This window comes from Triticum urartu, chromosome 3A (assembly GCF_056163025.1).
Source record: "Triticum urartu cultivar PI428250 chromosome 3A, HENAU_Tu73, whole genome shotgun sequence".
Taxonomy (NCBI): domain Eukaryota; kingdom Viridiplantae; phylum Streptophyta; class Magnoliopsida; order Poales; family Poaceae; genus Triticum; species Triticum urartu.
The window spans coordinates 437361034-437374961 of record NC_141875.1 but is presented as its reverse complement, the minus strand read 5'-3'; the positions used below and the strand labels follow the sequence as shown (position 1 = coordinate 437374961).

Below are 13928 nucleotides of genomic sequence, written 5' to 3'. Positions count from 1 at the left end.
TGGTGTTCTGGGTGGCGTGAGCTGCGAAACTATTCCGCATTGTTTCAAATGTAGACCAAACTCGTAACTCAAATATTCTCCTCCATGATCAGATCGTAGAAACTTTATTCTCTTGTGACGATGATTTTCCACTTCACTCTAAAATTCTTTGAACTTTTCAAATGTTTCAGACTTATGTTTCATTAAGTAGATATACCCATATCTGCTTAAATCATCTGTGAAGGTCAGAAAATAACGATACCCGCCGCGAGCTTCAATATTCATCGGACCACATACATCAGTATGTATGATCTCCAACAAATCTGTTGCTCGGCATTTTAGTCATCTTGCCCATGAGGCATGGTCCGCAAGTACCAAGTGATTCATAATCAAGTGATTCCAAAAGTCCATCAGTATGGAGTTTCTTCATGCGCTTTATACCAATATGACCTAAACGGCAGTGCCACAAATAAGTTGCACTATCATTATCAACTCTGCATCTTTTGGCTTCAATATTATGAATATGTGCATCACTACTATCGAGATTTAATATAAATAGACCACTCTTCAAGGGTGCATGACCATAAAAGATATTACTCATATAAATAGAACAACCATTATTCTCTTATTTAAATGAATAACCATCTCGCATCAAACAAGATCCAGATATAATGTTCATGCTCAACACTGGCACCAAATAACAATTATTTAGGTCTAAAACTAATCCCGAAGGTAGATGTAGAGGTAGCGTGCCGACCACGATCACATCGACTTTGGAACCATTTCCCACGTGCATCGTCACCTCATGCTTAGCCAATCTTCGCTTAATCTGTAGCCCCTGTTTCGAGTTGCAAATATTAGCAATAGAACCAGTATCAAATACCCAAGTGTTGCTGCGAGCATTAGTAAGGTACACATCAATAATATGTATATCACATATACCTTTGTTCACCTTGCCATCCTTCTTATCTGCCAAATACTTGGGGCAGTTCCGCTTCCAGTGACCAGTCCGCTTGCAGCAGAAGCACTCAGTCTCAGGCTTAGGTCCAGACTTGGGTTTCTTCTCTTGAGCAGCAACTTTTTTGTTGTTCTTCTTGAAGTTCCCCTTCTTCTTCCCTTTGCCCTTTTTCTTGAAACTAGTGGTCTTCTTGACCATCAACACTTGATGCTCCTTCTTGATTTCAACCTCCGCAGCCTATAGCATTGCGAAGAGCTCGGCAATTGTCTTATCCATCCCTTGCATATTATAGTTCATCACGAAGCTCTTGTAGATTGGTGGTAGTGATTGAAGAATTCTGTCAATGACACTATCATCCGGAAGATTAACTCCCAGTTGAATCAAGTGATTGTTATACCCAGACATTCTGAGTATATGTTCACTGACAGAACTATTCTCCTCCGTCTTGCCATTGTAGAACTTATTGAAGACTTCATATCTCTCAATCCGGGCATTTGCTTGAAATATTAACTTCAACTCCTGGAACATCTCATATGCTCCATGAGGTTCAAAACGTCGTTGAAGTCCCGGTTCTAAGCCATAAAGCATGGCACACTAAACTATCGAGTAGTCATCAGCTTTGCTCTGCCAGACGTTCATAACATCTGGTGTTGCTCCCGCAGCAGGTTTGGCACCTAGTAGTGCTTCCAGGATGCAATTCTTCTATGCAGCAATGAGGATAATCCTCAAGTTACAGACCCAGTCCGTGTAACTGCTATCATCATCTTTCAACTTTGCTTTCTCAAGGAACACATTAAAATTCAACGGAACAACAGCACGGGCCATCTATCTACAACAACATAGACATGCAAAATACTATCAGGTACTATGTTCATGATAAATTAAAGTTCAGTTAATCAAATTATTTAAAGAACTCCCACTTAGATATACATCCCTCTAATCTTCTAAGTGATCACGTGATCCATATCAACTAAACCATGTCCGATCATCGCGTGAGATGGAGTAGTTTCAATGGTGAACATCACTATGTTGATCATATCTACTATATGATTCACGCTCGACCTTTCGGTCTCAGTGTTCCGAGGCCATATCTGCATATGCTAGGCTCGTCAAGTTTAACCTGAGTATTCCGCGTGTGCAACTATTTTGCACCCGTTGTATTTGAACGTAGAGCTTATCACACCCAATCATCACGTGGTGTCTCAGCACGAAGAACTTTCGCAACGGTGCATACTCAGGGAGAACACTTATACCTTGAAATTTAGTGAGAGATCATCTTATAATGCTACCGTCGATCTAAGTAAAATAAGATGCATAAAAGATAAACATCACATGCAATCCATATAAGTGATATGATATGGCCATCATCATCTTGTGCTTGTGATCTCCATCTCCGAAGCACCGTCATGATCACCATCGGCACCGGCGCGACACCTTGATCTCCATCGTAGCATCATTGTCGTCTCGCCAACTATTGCTTCTACGACTATCGCTACCGCTTAGTGATAAAGTAAAGCAATTACAGGGCGATTGCATTGCATACAATAAAGCGACAACCATATGGCACCTGCTAATTGCCGATAACTCGGTTACAAAACATGATCATCTCATACAATAAAATTTAGCATCATGCCTTGACCATATCACATCACAACATGCCCTGCAAAACAAGTTAGACGTCCTCTACTTTGTTGTTGCATGTTTTACGTGGCTGCTACGGGCTAAGCAAGAACCGTTCTTACCTACGCATCAAAACTACAACAATAGTTCATCAAGTTAGTGATGTTTTAACCTTCTCAAGGACCAGGCATAGCCACACTCGGTTCAACTAAAGATGGAGAAACTAACACCCGCCAGCCACCTGTGTGCAAAGCACGTCGGTAGAACCAGTCTCGCGTAAGCGTACGCATAATGTCGGTCCAGGCCGCTTCGTCCAACAATATCGCCGAACCAAAGTATGACATGCTGGTAAGCAGTATGACTTGTATCGCCCACAACTCACTTGTGTTCTACTCGTGCATATAACATCTACGCATAAAACCAAGCTCGGATGCCACTGTTGGGGAACGCAGTAATTTTTTAAAAAATCCTACGCGCAAATAGGATCATGGTGATGCATAGCAACGAGAGGGGAGAGTGTTGTCTACGTACCCTCATAGACCGAAAGCGGAAGCGTTAGCACAACGCGGGTGATGTAGTCATACGTCTTCACGATCCGACCGATCCAAGTACCGAACGTACGGCACCTCCGAGTTCAGTACACATTCAGCTCGATGACGTCCCGCGAACTCCGATCCAGTAGAGCTTCACGGGAGAGTTCCGTCAGCACGACGGCGTGGTGACGGTGATGATGTTGCTACCATCGCAGGGCTTTGCCTAAGCACCCTACGATATGATGGAGGTGAAATATGGTGGAGGGGGGCACCGCACACGGCTAAGAGATCAAAAGATCAATTGTTGTGTCTAGAGGTGCCCCCCTGCCCCCGTATATAAAGGACCAGGGGGAGGAGGCGGCCGGCCAGGGGAGGGTGTGCCAGGGAGGAGTCCTACTCCCACCGGGAGTAGGACTCCCTTTTTCCCTAGTTGGAGTAGGAGGGGGAAAGGAAGGGAAGGAGAGAGAGAGAGAGAGGAAGGAAAGGGGGCGCCCCCCCTCCTTGTCCAATTCGGACTAGAGGGGGAGGGGGCGCGCGGCCTGCCCTAGCCGCCCCTCCTCTTCTCCACTAAAGCCCATCTTGGCCCATTAAACTCCCCGGGGGGTTCCTGTAACCCCCCGGTACTTCGGTATATGTCTGAAACTCCCCGAAACCATTCCTGTGTCCGAACATAGTCGTCCAATGTATCAATCTTTATGTCTCGACCATTTCGAGACTCCTTGTCATGTCCATGGTCACATCCGGGACTCCGAACTGCCTTCGGTACATCAAAACACAAAAACTCATAATACAATCGTCACCGAAACTTTAAGCGTGCGGACCCTATGGGTTTGAGAACTTGTAGACATGACTGAGACATGTCTCTGGTCAATAACCAATAGGGGAACCTGGATGCTCATATTGGCTCCTACATATTCTACGAAGATCTTTATCGGTCAAACCGCATAACAACATACGTTGTTCCCTTTGTCATCGGTATGTTACTTGTCCGAGATTCGATCGTCGGTATCTCAATACCTAGTTCAATCTCGTTACCGGCAAGTCTCTTTACTCATTCTGTAATACATCATACCGCAACTAACTTATTAGTTACAATGCTTGCAAGGGTTATAGTGATGTGCATTACCGAGTGGGCCCAGAGATACCTCTCCGACAATCGGAGTGACAAATCCTAATCTCGAAATACGCCAACCCAACAAGTACCTTCGGAGGCACCTGTAGAGCACCTTTATAATCACCCAGTTACGTTGTGACGTTTGGTAGAACACAAAGTGTTCCTCCGGTAAACGGGAGTTGCATAATCTCATAGTCATAGGAACATGTATAAGTCATGAAGAAAGCAAAAGCAACATACTAAACGATCAAGTGCTAAGCTAACGGAATGGGTCAAGTCAATCACATCATTCTCCTAATGATGTGATCTCGTTAATCAAATGACAACTCATGTCTATGGCTAGGAAACATAACCATCTTTGATTAACAAGCTAGTCAAGTAGAGGCATACTGGTGACACTCTATTTGTCTATGTGTTCACACATGTATCATGTTTCCGGTTAATACAATTCTAGCATGAATAATAAACATTTATCATGATATAAGGAAATAAATAATAACTTTATTATTGCCTCTAGGGCATATTTCCTTCAGGAGAACCCAGCAACACTATGTAAATAGTACCTGCACACAAAGAACAAATACTTGCAACCCGATACGAAAGAGGGGTTGTCAATCCCTCTCTGGTAAAAGATTGGTAAAGTCATAGATTGGTAGATGCAAGTAAAATAGAGGAAAATAAAATCCAGTGAGGTATTTTTGGGTTTTTGATAATATAGATCTGAAAATAAAAGGTGTAAATAAATAAAAAGGCAAATAGCAATATGAAAATATATGATGAGGAAATAGACCCGGGGCCGTAGATTTCACTAGTGGCTTCTCTCGAGAAAATAGCATACGGTGGGTAAACAAATTACTGTTGGGCAATTGATAGAACCTCAAATAATTATGATGATATCCAGGCAATGATCATTATATAGGCATCAAGTCCAAGATTAGTTGACCGACTCCTGCCTGCATCTACTACTATTACTTCACACATCAACCACTATCCAGCATGCATCTAGTGTATTAAGTTCATGGAGAAACGGAGTAATGCATTAAGAACGATGACATGATGTAGACGAGATCTATTCATGTAGGAATATCCCCCATCTTGTTATCTTAATAGCAACGATACACACGTGTCTTGCTGCCCCTTCCGTCGCTGGGAAAGAACACCGTACGATCGAACCCATCATAAAGCACCTCTTCCCATGGCAAGAAAAATCAATCTAGTCGGCCTAACTAAACCAAAGATTCGAAGAATAAATACGAGGCTATAGGTAATTACGCATATAAGAGATCAGATAAACTCAAATAACTTTCATGGATATAAAGATCTGATCATAAACTCAAAGTTCATCGGATCCCAACAAACACACCACAAAAAGAATTACATCAAATAGATCTCCAAGAGACCATTCTATTGAGAATCAAAAAGAGAGAAGAAGCCATCTAGCTACTGCCTACGGACCCGTAGGTCTACAATGAACTACTCACGCATCATCAGAGAGGCACCAATGAGGATGATGAACCCCTCCGTGATGGTGTCTAGATTGGATCTGATGGTTCTGGAACTTTGGCGGCTGGAAATGTGTTTCGTCGACTCCCCTAGGGTTTTTGGATTTTTTGAGGTATTTATAGAGCAAAGAGGTGGTGCGGGAGGCGGCCGAGGTGGGCACAATCCACGAGGGCGTGCATGGGCCCCCAGGCGCGCCCCGGCGGGTTGTGCTCCCCTCAGAGCCCCCCTCTGGCACTTCTTTGGCCCAACAGGTGTCTTCTGGTCCAGAAAAATTCTCCAAAAAGATTCGCTGCATTTGGACTCTGTTTGCTATTAACATTCTGCGAAGTAAAAAACAAGCAAAAACAGCAACTGACACTAGGCACTATGTCAATAGGTTAGTCCCAAAAAATGATATAAAGTTGCTATAAAATGATTGTAAAACATCCAAGAATGAAAATATAATAGCATGGAACAATAAAAAATTATAGATACGTTGGAGACGTATCAGGGTCCCAATCTAGTAGTCTTGGCTAGATGATAACAAGGACATAGAGGACACGATGTTTTTCCAGATTTGGCCCCTTTCAAAGAGGTAAAACCCTACATCCTGCTTTGTTGTATTGATTATGGAGGCGTATAAAGTACAGGTGATGTACCACGAGGTCGGATGTGAATAAATCTAAAGATGTCTAGAATGTGTCCTATCGACTAGCCTAGCTTCAGTTTATATAATGTAGCTAGGACCTAAGATTTAGAAGAGTCCTCGTTTTGTGCATCAATTCTTGTGGAATCTCCCTTGTATATGTCCTGCCCGAAGTGGCCCAATAATGAACCGCCACGGGGGTCCTCAGCCCGGCCCTCCCGACCATAAGATGACATAGTGAGTACCCCCTAGTCCAGGACACCATCACAATGCTCACATTAAAAGAGATGCAAAGTGATAATCATACATAAAGGACATACCTACGATATGAATGACTCAGTGAGACATGTATATGGAGTTATTATGTAACAAATGGGCTTCAAAAATGGGTCTAAAATAAAGCCATCATTTGTACTAGTTTCGCCACCTCCTCCCATACGTTCTAATCTTTTCTCGAGCCAGTAGTAAATTCCCTGATCGAACATACAAAGAAATCCCAATTTTTACTCATGTTTTCTCTTTTAGCTAGCACATGTTTCAGATAGAGCGTATTGTCATGTACTATGATCATTGTTGGGAAGAAAAATAAAGGGCGGGGAAGGATAAGAACCCAGGTTGTATGGGTAGCTAACCTTCCCAATAACCAACCCAACTATCTCTAGTTATTGTCAAATGGACCAAAACAATGAATTTACTTCGTTAAGCAACCATCTCACCTAAATTGATTTTCTTGAAAATATAAGGAAATACACAATTTTGACCTTTGTTCTCTACTATATCTTGCACAAAAAGTGACATCATCATAAAAAAGTTTGCACATAAGAACTTTTTTGACCTATCAAACTTTGTGACAAAGCTACTATCGAACATGAGTACCTAGTTAATTCACCATTCCGCTTTCAAAAATTGTACTAGAGTTACTAAGTTGCTCATGCTAAAATTACCAAACTAGGCATACCATAGTTACCAGGCTGCTCATATTGAAGTTACCCGTCTATCGATATTAGATTTACAAGGTTTGTCATGATAAAGTTACCAGGCCCCCATGCTAAAGGTACCAGGCCCCCATGCTATAGTTACCACCACATTGAATACATAGTTGCCATGTCGGTCATGCTAAAGTTATGAACATAGTGATCATGTAGTTATCACACCATCTATATTGTTGTTACCAAACTGCTCAGGCTAAGTTACCAAGCTAGTCATGTTGAATGAACTTATCAGGCTTTTTATGCTAAACTTATCACAGTGCTCATGCTATAGTTACTAGGATGCTCATGTCATAGTTACCAGGCCGCTCATGTCATACTTATCAGGTATCTCCACTAGATGCTCCGGCACTAATGCAGTTGGTGACACCTCCACCGAAGACGCAATTAAAGAGATGGCGAGGTCGGTGATGAGAGTCGACCAGATGTCTTGGGATACAATCCAACCATGTCGTTGTAGTACTCTGGTGCGAGATGGCGCCCATGTGCAGAGACTATATGTAGATGTTACAATTGCCAACATGGCAATTATGTAGTTGCCAAGGCAGTCATGCTAAAGTTACTGTCTTACCCATGCTACAGTTACGAGGATGGCCATACTAAAGTTACCAGGGCTCTCTCGTGCTAAATTTACTAGGCTACTCATGATATAGTTACCAGGCTGCCCATATTAAAATTGCCAAACTTCCCATGCTACAACTATTAGGTCGCTCATGGCATAGTTACTAGGCTTCTCGAGTAGCCACTCCATTACTAACATCATCTATAGTCTCCAAACATGATGCCAATGATGGACTAGAAAAATCCAACAAAAATACAAGAGGAGATAATTTTTGTTGACATAGAAGTAAAAAAAGGGTTGAAATATCAGGTTCATGTATAATTAAAAACAAACTAAAGGTGTCAGAGTTTTGGTTATTGGGTTGAGTAACAATCCAATAAACCTAGGTAAAAATCATCTTCCAAGCATTTTCTTTCTCTCACTCACCAAGGCTAACCACAATACTAACAGAGAAGAGTCATCTAACAAGAACGTGGATGGACGGAAAATGGGAAAAGCAAAACCGATTCAACCACCTGAGGTACAATGCAAACAATGCACACAAAAAATCCAAGAAAAGACTTTGAAAAGGGGCCAAAAGGTTAATTTTTCGTTACTAGACACTGGTTCCTTCATGGTGAGTTGGTTGTTGTGCCATGTTGAGAACTTCGGAGGTGAGGGTTCAAAATTTGGAACACCCATCTTTTTCGCGACATGTATTGCACACCCACATGCGATTGTTTTTCACATCATGTATTGTATACGTATACATGAAATTATTTTTCACGGTGCAAGCCAACCTGTGGTTGGATGGTTAGAGGGACTGTGGTATCCCCAGCCCACCAGGGTTCAAGTCTTGGTGCTCTCATTTATTTATGGATTTATTTCAGGATTTCCGGCGATGCTCATAGGGGTAGGGTGAGTGTATGCACGTGTATATAAGCGCTCGCATCTGTACTGATGTTCAAAAAAATTATTTTTCACGGCACATATTGTTTAGGTGATCGCGTTCGTCGATGGCAATCAAACAGCTGGCAGATTGTTCGACGCTACCCCTAAAAGCCGAATGTTCGCCAGTTAATACAGTCCATTTTTTCACTAAAAAATAGGATGTTGTAAGTCCAGCGGGACCTACTATTCAGCGTCCTATTCACCGGAGCCGGCAAAGCAAATGAAGCGGACGAGGGGGAACTCTCTTCTTCTGGGACAAACAAACAAAGGGGAAGGGGTAGCTATCCTTCGAACTTGCTTTGTGTTGGGTTCTTGTACTAGAGAGTTCAATTCCCGGCGGTGCAATTGCCATGGACAAGCAGTTCATCCTCCGCGTGCCCCCATCCGTGGCGGAGTAGGTCGAGCGTCTTATTTTTCTCAAATATGCACGAGTGTGTGTATCATTCATTAAAGAAGAAGAGGGGGTGGTGAGCCCCTAACCACCAGTACAACATTTAGCTTAGCTTATTTACAAGCGGATTTCATCCGCCCTACCCGGTACTCACAGAAGGCAAAGCTACTCATGCCCTATCCACTCTACCCTATCTGGCTCTTTCCCTAGGACCTCGCCATTAATCAGTCCTGCCTTTGTCCAGATAGCACCCTCCGACTGAATCTTCTACAGCACACCTGACAGAGATGGTGTGTGTCCCTCAAACGCAATGTCATTCCTATGCTTCCACAACATCCACATCACCAACAAGCACAGAGCCCGATTAGACTTCCGATGCTCCATAGTCTCCTCCTGTCTCATGCACCATTCGCCCAGATCCTCGTCTGGCAGTGGGAGATACTCTATCCTTCCAGCCAAAGAGGTGCACCACTGCCAAACCTGCCTCGCAAAAACGCAGCCGATGAGAAGATGTTGCATAGTCTCGTCTTATTGGTTGTAGAAAGGGCAAGTGGCTTGGTGTGGTAGCCCTCGGCGTGCAAGCCTATCTGAGGTCCAACACCGGTTCCTGAGAGCCAGCCAGGTGAAGAAACGACATCTTAATGGGGCCTTTACTTCCAAGTGAACGGCGCCGTCGGAGATCGCTCTCGTCCCAAGAATTTTGCCACATATGCCAGAGTAGACACCGTTTGCTTCCCAGGACCATTGCACCTTGTCCTCCAATCCGGCCGCTAACTTGAAATCTGCAAGTCTCGTCCATAACCTCAAGTACTCCTCCAGCTCTGGACCCGTGAGGTTGGGGCCAACATCTCCATCCCAAGTACCATTTCCGAGCGCATCTGAGACCATCCTCGTCGCCCTGACATGACCAGGCACTCTGCTGAACAGCGCCGGTTCTATCTCTTGTACTGTCGCTCCATCCACCTAGCGATCTTCATAGAACCGAGTTGTACTTCCATCTCCTACAGTCGTACGCATTGTCGCCTTGGCCAAGGCCATCGCTTCATGGGGGACGGTGATGGAGAACTCAGCCCACGGTCGCTCCGTGTCATTCCTTTGGAGCCAAGGCCATCGGGCTTGCAAGGTTGTGTTCAGCCATCTCAAGTCCGGAATCCCCAGGCCACCATCCCACTTCGGCGTACACACCTTATCCCAAGCCACCGAGCAATTGCCCCCATTTGCCTCACTCTTGCCGCACCACAGGAATCCCCTACAAATCTTTACCAACGCCGAGATGGTTTTAGCTGGGATACTCAAGGCGAGCATGGAATGAACTGGTATAGCACATAGCACTGACTGGATCAATATTAGCCGCCCACTCTTCGGTAATAGGTCCGCTTTCCAATGCGGCAAACAGTCCCGAACCTTGTCCACCATGCCTTGCAACTGCGCCATAGACTATTTTTTGAGTGTTAAGCGTAGACCCAAGTAGGTGCACGGAAAAGTGGCCGTTGAGCAACCCATGATTGTCTTCACCAAATCTACATCCTCGGGCGAACATCGAATTGGCCAGATAGCACTTTTTTCGTATTGACCACCAAGCCCGAGGCTTGTGCAAATACCTACAAGAGTGCCTCGCATGTCGTAGCTTCCAACGTCGTGGGCTTGAAAAAGACCACCACGTCGTCGGCAAACATCAAAACTCTTTGCCTCAGCCCATTCCTCGCTAGATGCCCGAGTAAACCTCTGTCGGTTTCATGTTCAAAGAGTGCTCGTAGGGGCTCCATACAGAGTATAAATAGCATAGGCGACAACGGGTCGCCCTGACGAAAACCCTGGCAAGGGAGGATCGGTTTGCCAGGCGTGCCATTAACCAGGATCCGCGTAGAAGATGTTGCCAACAACCCACATATCCAAGTGATCCATCTATGACCGAAACCCAATCTCCTCAAGACCTCCAGAATGAAAGGCCATTGTATTGTGTCAAATGCCTTAATTATATCAAGCTTTAGCATAACCATGGGGTTCCTCAGCGCATGAAGTTTGCGAGTTGTGCATTGGACCAGCATGAAATTATCATGCGAAGATCGGCCTCTCACGAATGCACTTTGATGCAGCCCCACCATCGTCGGTAACTCCTCTGCCAGCCTTGAAGCTAGAATTTTGTCAAAAATCTTGATTGGTCCACAAACAAGGCTAACCGGCCTGAAGTCTCTAACATCCACGGCACTCGCTTTCTTCGGCAGCAAGGTAATCAAGGCCTTGTTAATTGCTGCCATGCCTCTCATATCTCCTACATAGAATTGGTTGAGTGCCCTCATAAAATCATCCTTGATGACATGCCAGCACGTGGCATAGAATCTACTGGTGAACCCATCGGGACCAGGCGCCTTGTCCATTGGCATTTCCTTGATTACTCTAGAGACCTCCTCCTCAACAAAAGGCACCTCCAGCCGTGCCAGGTCAAGACAGGGCAGATTCAGCCTATCCAAATGGAGTGTAGCTACGCGGGCTCTAGCCGAGCCGAACAGCTCACCGTAGAACTCATTGAAAACTCTGGCAACCTCCTCCTGGCCCGTGTGCATTATTCCATTGTGTTATATCTTCATGATTATGTTCTTGCGATGCCTATAGGTCGCATGTCGCTGGAAGAATCTTGTGTTTGCATCCCCTTCCCTCAGCTGAAGAAGTCTCGATCTCTGACGCGCAATGGTTCTTTCCAACGAACATAGACCTAGAAGCTTCCTCTTGAGTAGCTTGCGTAGGTCATGCTCCAAGTCCTCTAAGTGCCTAGACTCTGCGTCCACATCCAAACGAGCAATGACCTCCATGGCAATGGCAATTTGAAGGCGTGTGTTACCGATCCACCGATCGCTCTAGGATTGCAAAGCTTTCGCTGTGGCGTGAAGTTTGTTGTCCAACACTACAAACAGGTTACCATCCCTGGTCACCAAACCCCAAGCTTCCGTCACCGTCTCAAAGAAGCCCTCCACCTTGGGCCAGAAGCTCTCAAACTTAAATCGCTTGCCAAGGTGCAACTCCGCGTCTGGATCCACCAGGAGTGGGAAATGGTCAGAAAATGCCGAGCCCATGGCCGTGAGGAAGCTCCTCGGGTAAATATCCTCCCACATGTTTGTAACAAAGACATGGTCTATTTTCTCAAGGGTGGGGTCCCTTTGCTCATTGCTCCACGTGTAACGTCTACCATTTAGGTACATCTCCTTCAATTCCAGCCTATTTAGCATGGACCGAAAGCGCGCCATCATCCTACGGTTTGCATTCGGTCTGTTTTTGTCATCCGCCAAGACCAGGAGATTGAAATCCCCCAATAAGGCCCATGGCCCTACATGCAAATCTCGGATGTCCGAGATCTCGGTGAGAAATTCCACTTTGTCCGCATACTTTGAGGGCCATACACCCCCGATAAGCCACCAATGTGACATCCCATCCTGTGATACTAGCGCAGTTAGCGTGGTTGCCGTTATGTACCGATTGGACAGTGAGAACACCGAGCTGTCCCAAGCGATTAAGATTCCACCACGCGTGCCAGTCGCCGGGGCATAGTAAAAATTCTCAAATTTATTGCCAAGGCATTGCCTAACCACATCGTTCGAGACCTCCTCCATCTTAGTTTCTTGGAGGCATACAATGCTTACATTGACCGCTACTATAACTTGGTACACCGCACTTCTCCTAGCCGGCGAGTTGAGCCCTCTCACATTCCACACAAGGATTTTGGGTGGGTGTGAAGTCATTTGGAAGACCCACAAGACCCACCACCGGCCTCTCTGGCCCTACCTTGCCTCAGTCCGCACCTCCTCCTCACATTGCAAGGGAAGGACAGAGGCGTCCCGCCCAAACAAGACCAAAATGGCCTGCACGTGACAGTCCAGGAGCGGTTTGTCGAAGAGCTTGACATACGCCTGAAGTGCCTCATCGTCGATCTGGTTTCCTTCGTTAGCCACACACAGTTTCCTTATAAGTACCGCCTGTTGCTTCATGGCTTTGGAGCCATGCCCTCCTTTGGCCATCCTCACGCTCCTACGCGGAGACGAAACCAACGGGCTCTTCTGTCGTGGCCTACGCTGCTGCTTTGGCACCTCCCGCGCACTTGGTTAAGCTAGCAAGGACGAAAGGGACCGACACAGCTCGTTGCGCAGCTGCGAGACCTGTTCCTGGGGCGAGGGTCGAACGGGTGACCCCACATGCAGCTGCCACTGGGGTGTTTCCACGACTTCAGGCTCCAGAGATCCACTTTCCTTTTCCTGCGAAAGACTCACCGCAAACCACTAGTTGGGCGACGTGCATGGCTGCGTCACATCCCCATGCAAGGCGGGCCCCGGCAAATCCCCATGCGAGTTCCGATTGGGCCGCACGCTCCCATCCAGACTGGCACCGCCAGCCTCGGCCTGCGCAAGAATCCCAACCTGCCCCCGGATAGGGGAGCAAGTCTCCACGCCCGATCCTGTCTGATTCTCGCCTCCACCAATCCCGAGCGACTGCGACGGCATATGGTCCCCCTCCGCGGGAACCGACTGTGGGGCCTCAACCAACCCACTATCCTGTTGCGAACATGAGCCGAATGGGATCTGGTTCACCAAACGCGGCAAATCCGCCTGGCATGACCGCGATTCATCCACCTGGCCCGCGTGCTGTCTACCCTGCGCCCTGTCCATTCTGCCTTCCGCTACATCCAAACCACGACAAGAAGCTGCCAACTGGCCCACCACACTTTCCGTACCATG

General features: G+C 46.0%; 1 protein-coding gene across 1 annotated transcript; it reads right to left on the bottom strand.

The window, feature by feature from the left end:
* Nucleotides 1–12059: 12059 nt before the first annotated feature.
* Nucleotides 12060–12446, bottom strand: LOC147979995 (uncharacterized). Its single transcript, XM_087515428.1, has one exon. The coding sequence runs from the start codon at nt 12444–12446 to the stop codon at nt 12060–12062; it is 387 nt and encodes a 128-aa protein (XP_087371554.1).
* Between the last annotated feature and the right edge of the window lie 1482 nt (nt 12447–13928).

Excerpts from the sequence above, each read along its gene's own strand:
- LOC147979995 (XM_087515428.1), bottom strand. The coding sequence starts at position 12,446 with ATGGCGCGCTTTCGGTCCATGCTAAATAGGCTGGAATTGAAGGAGATG.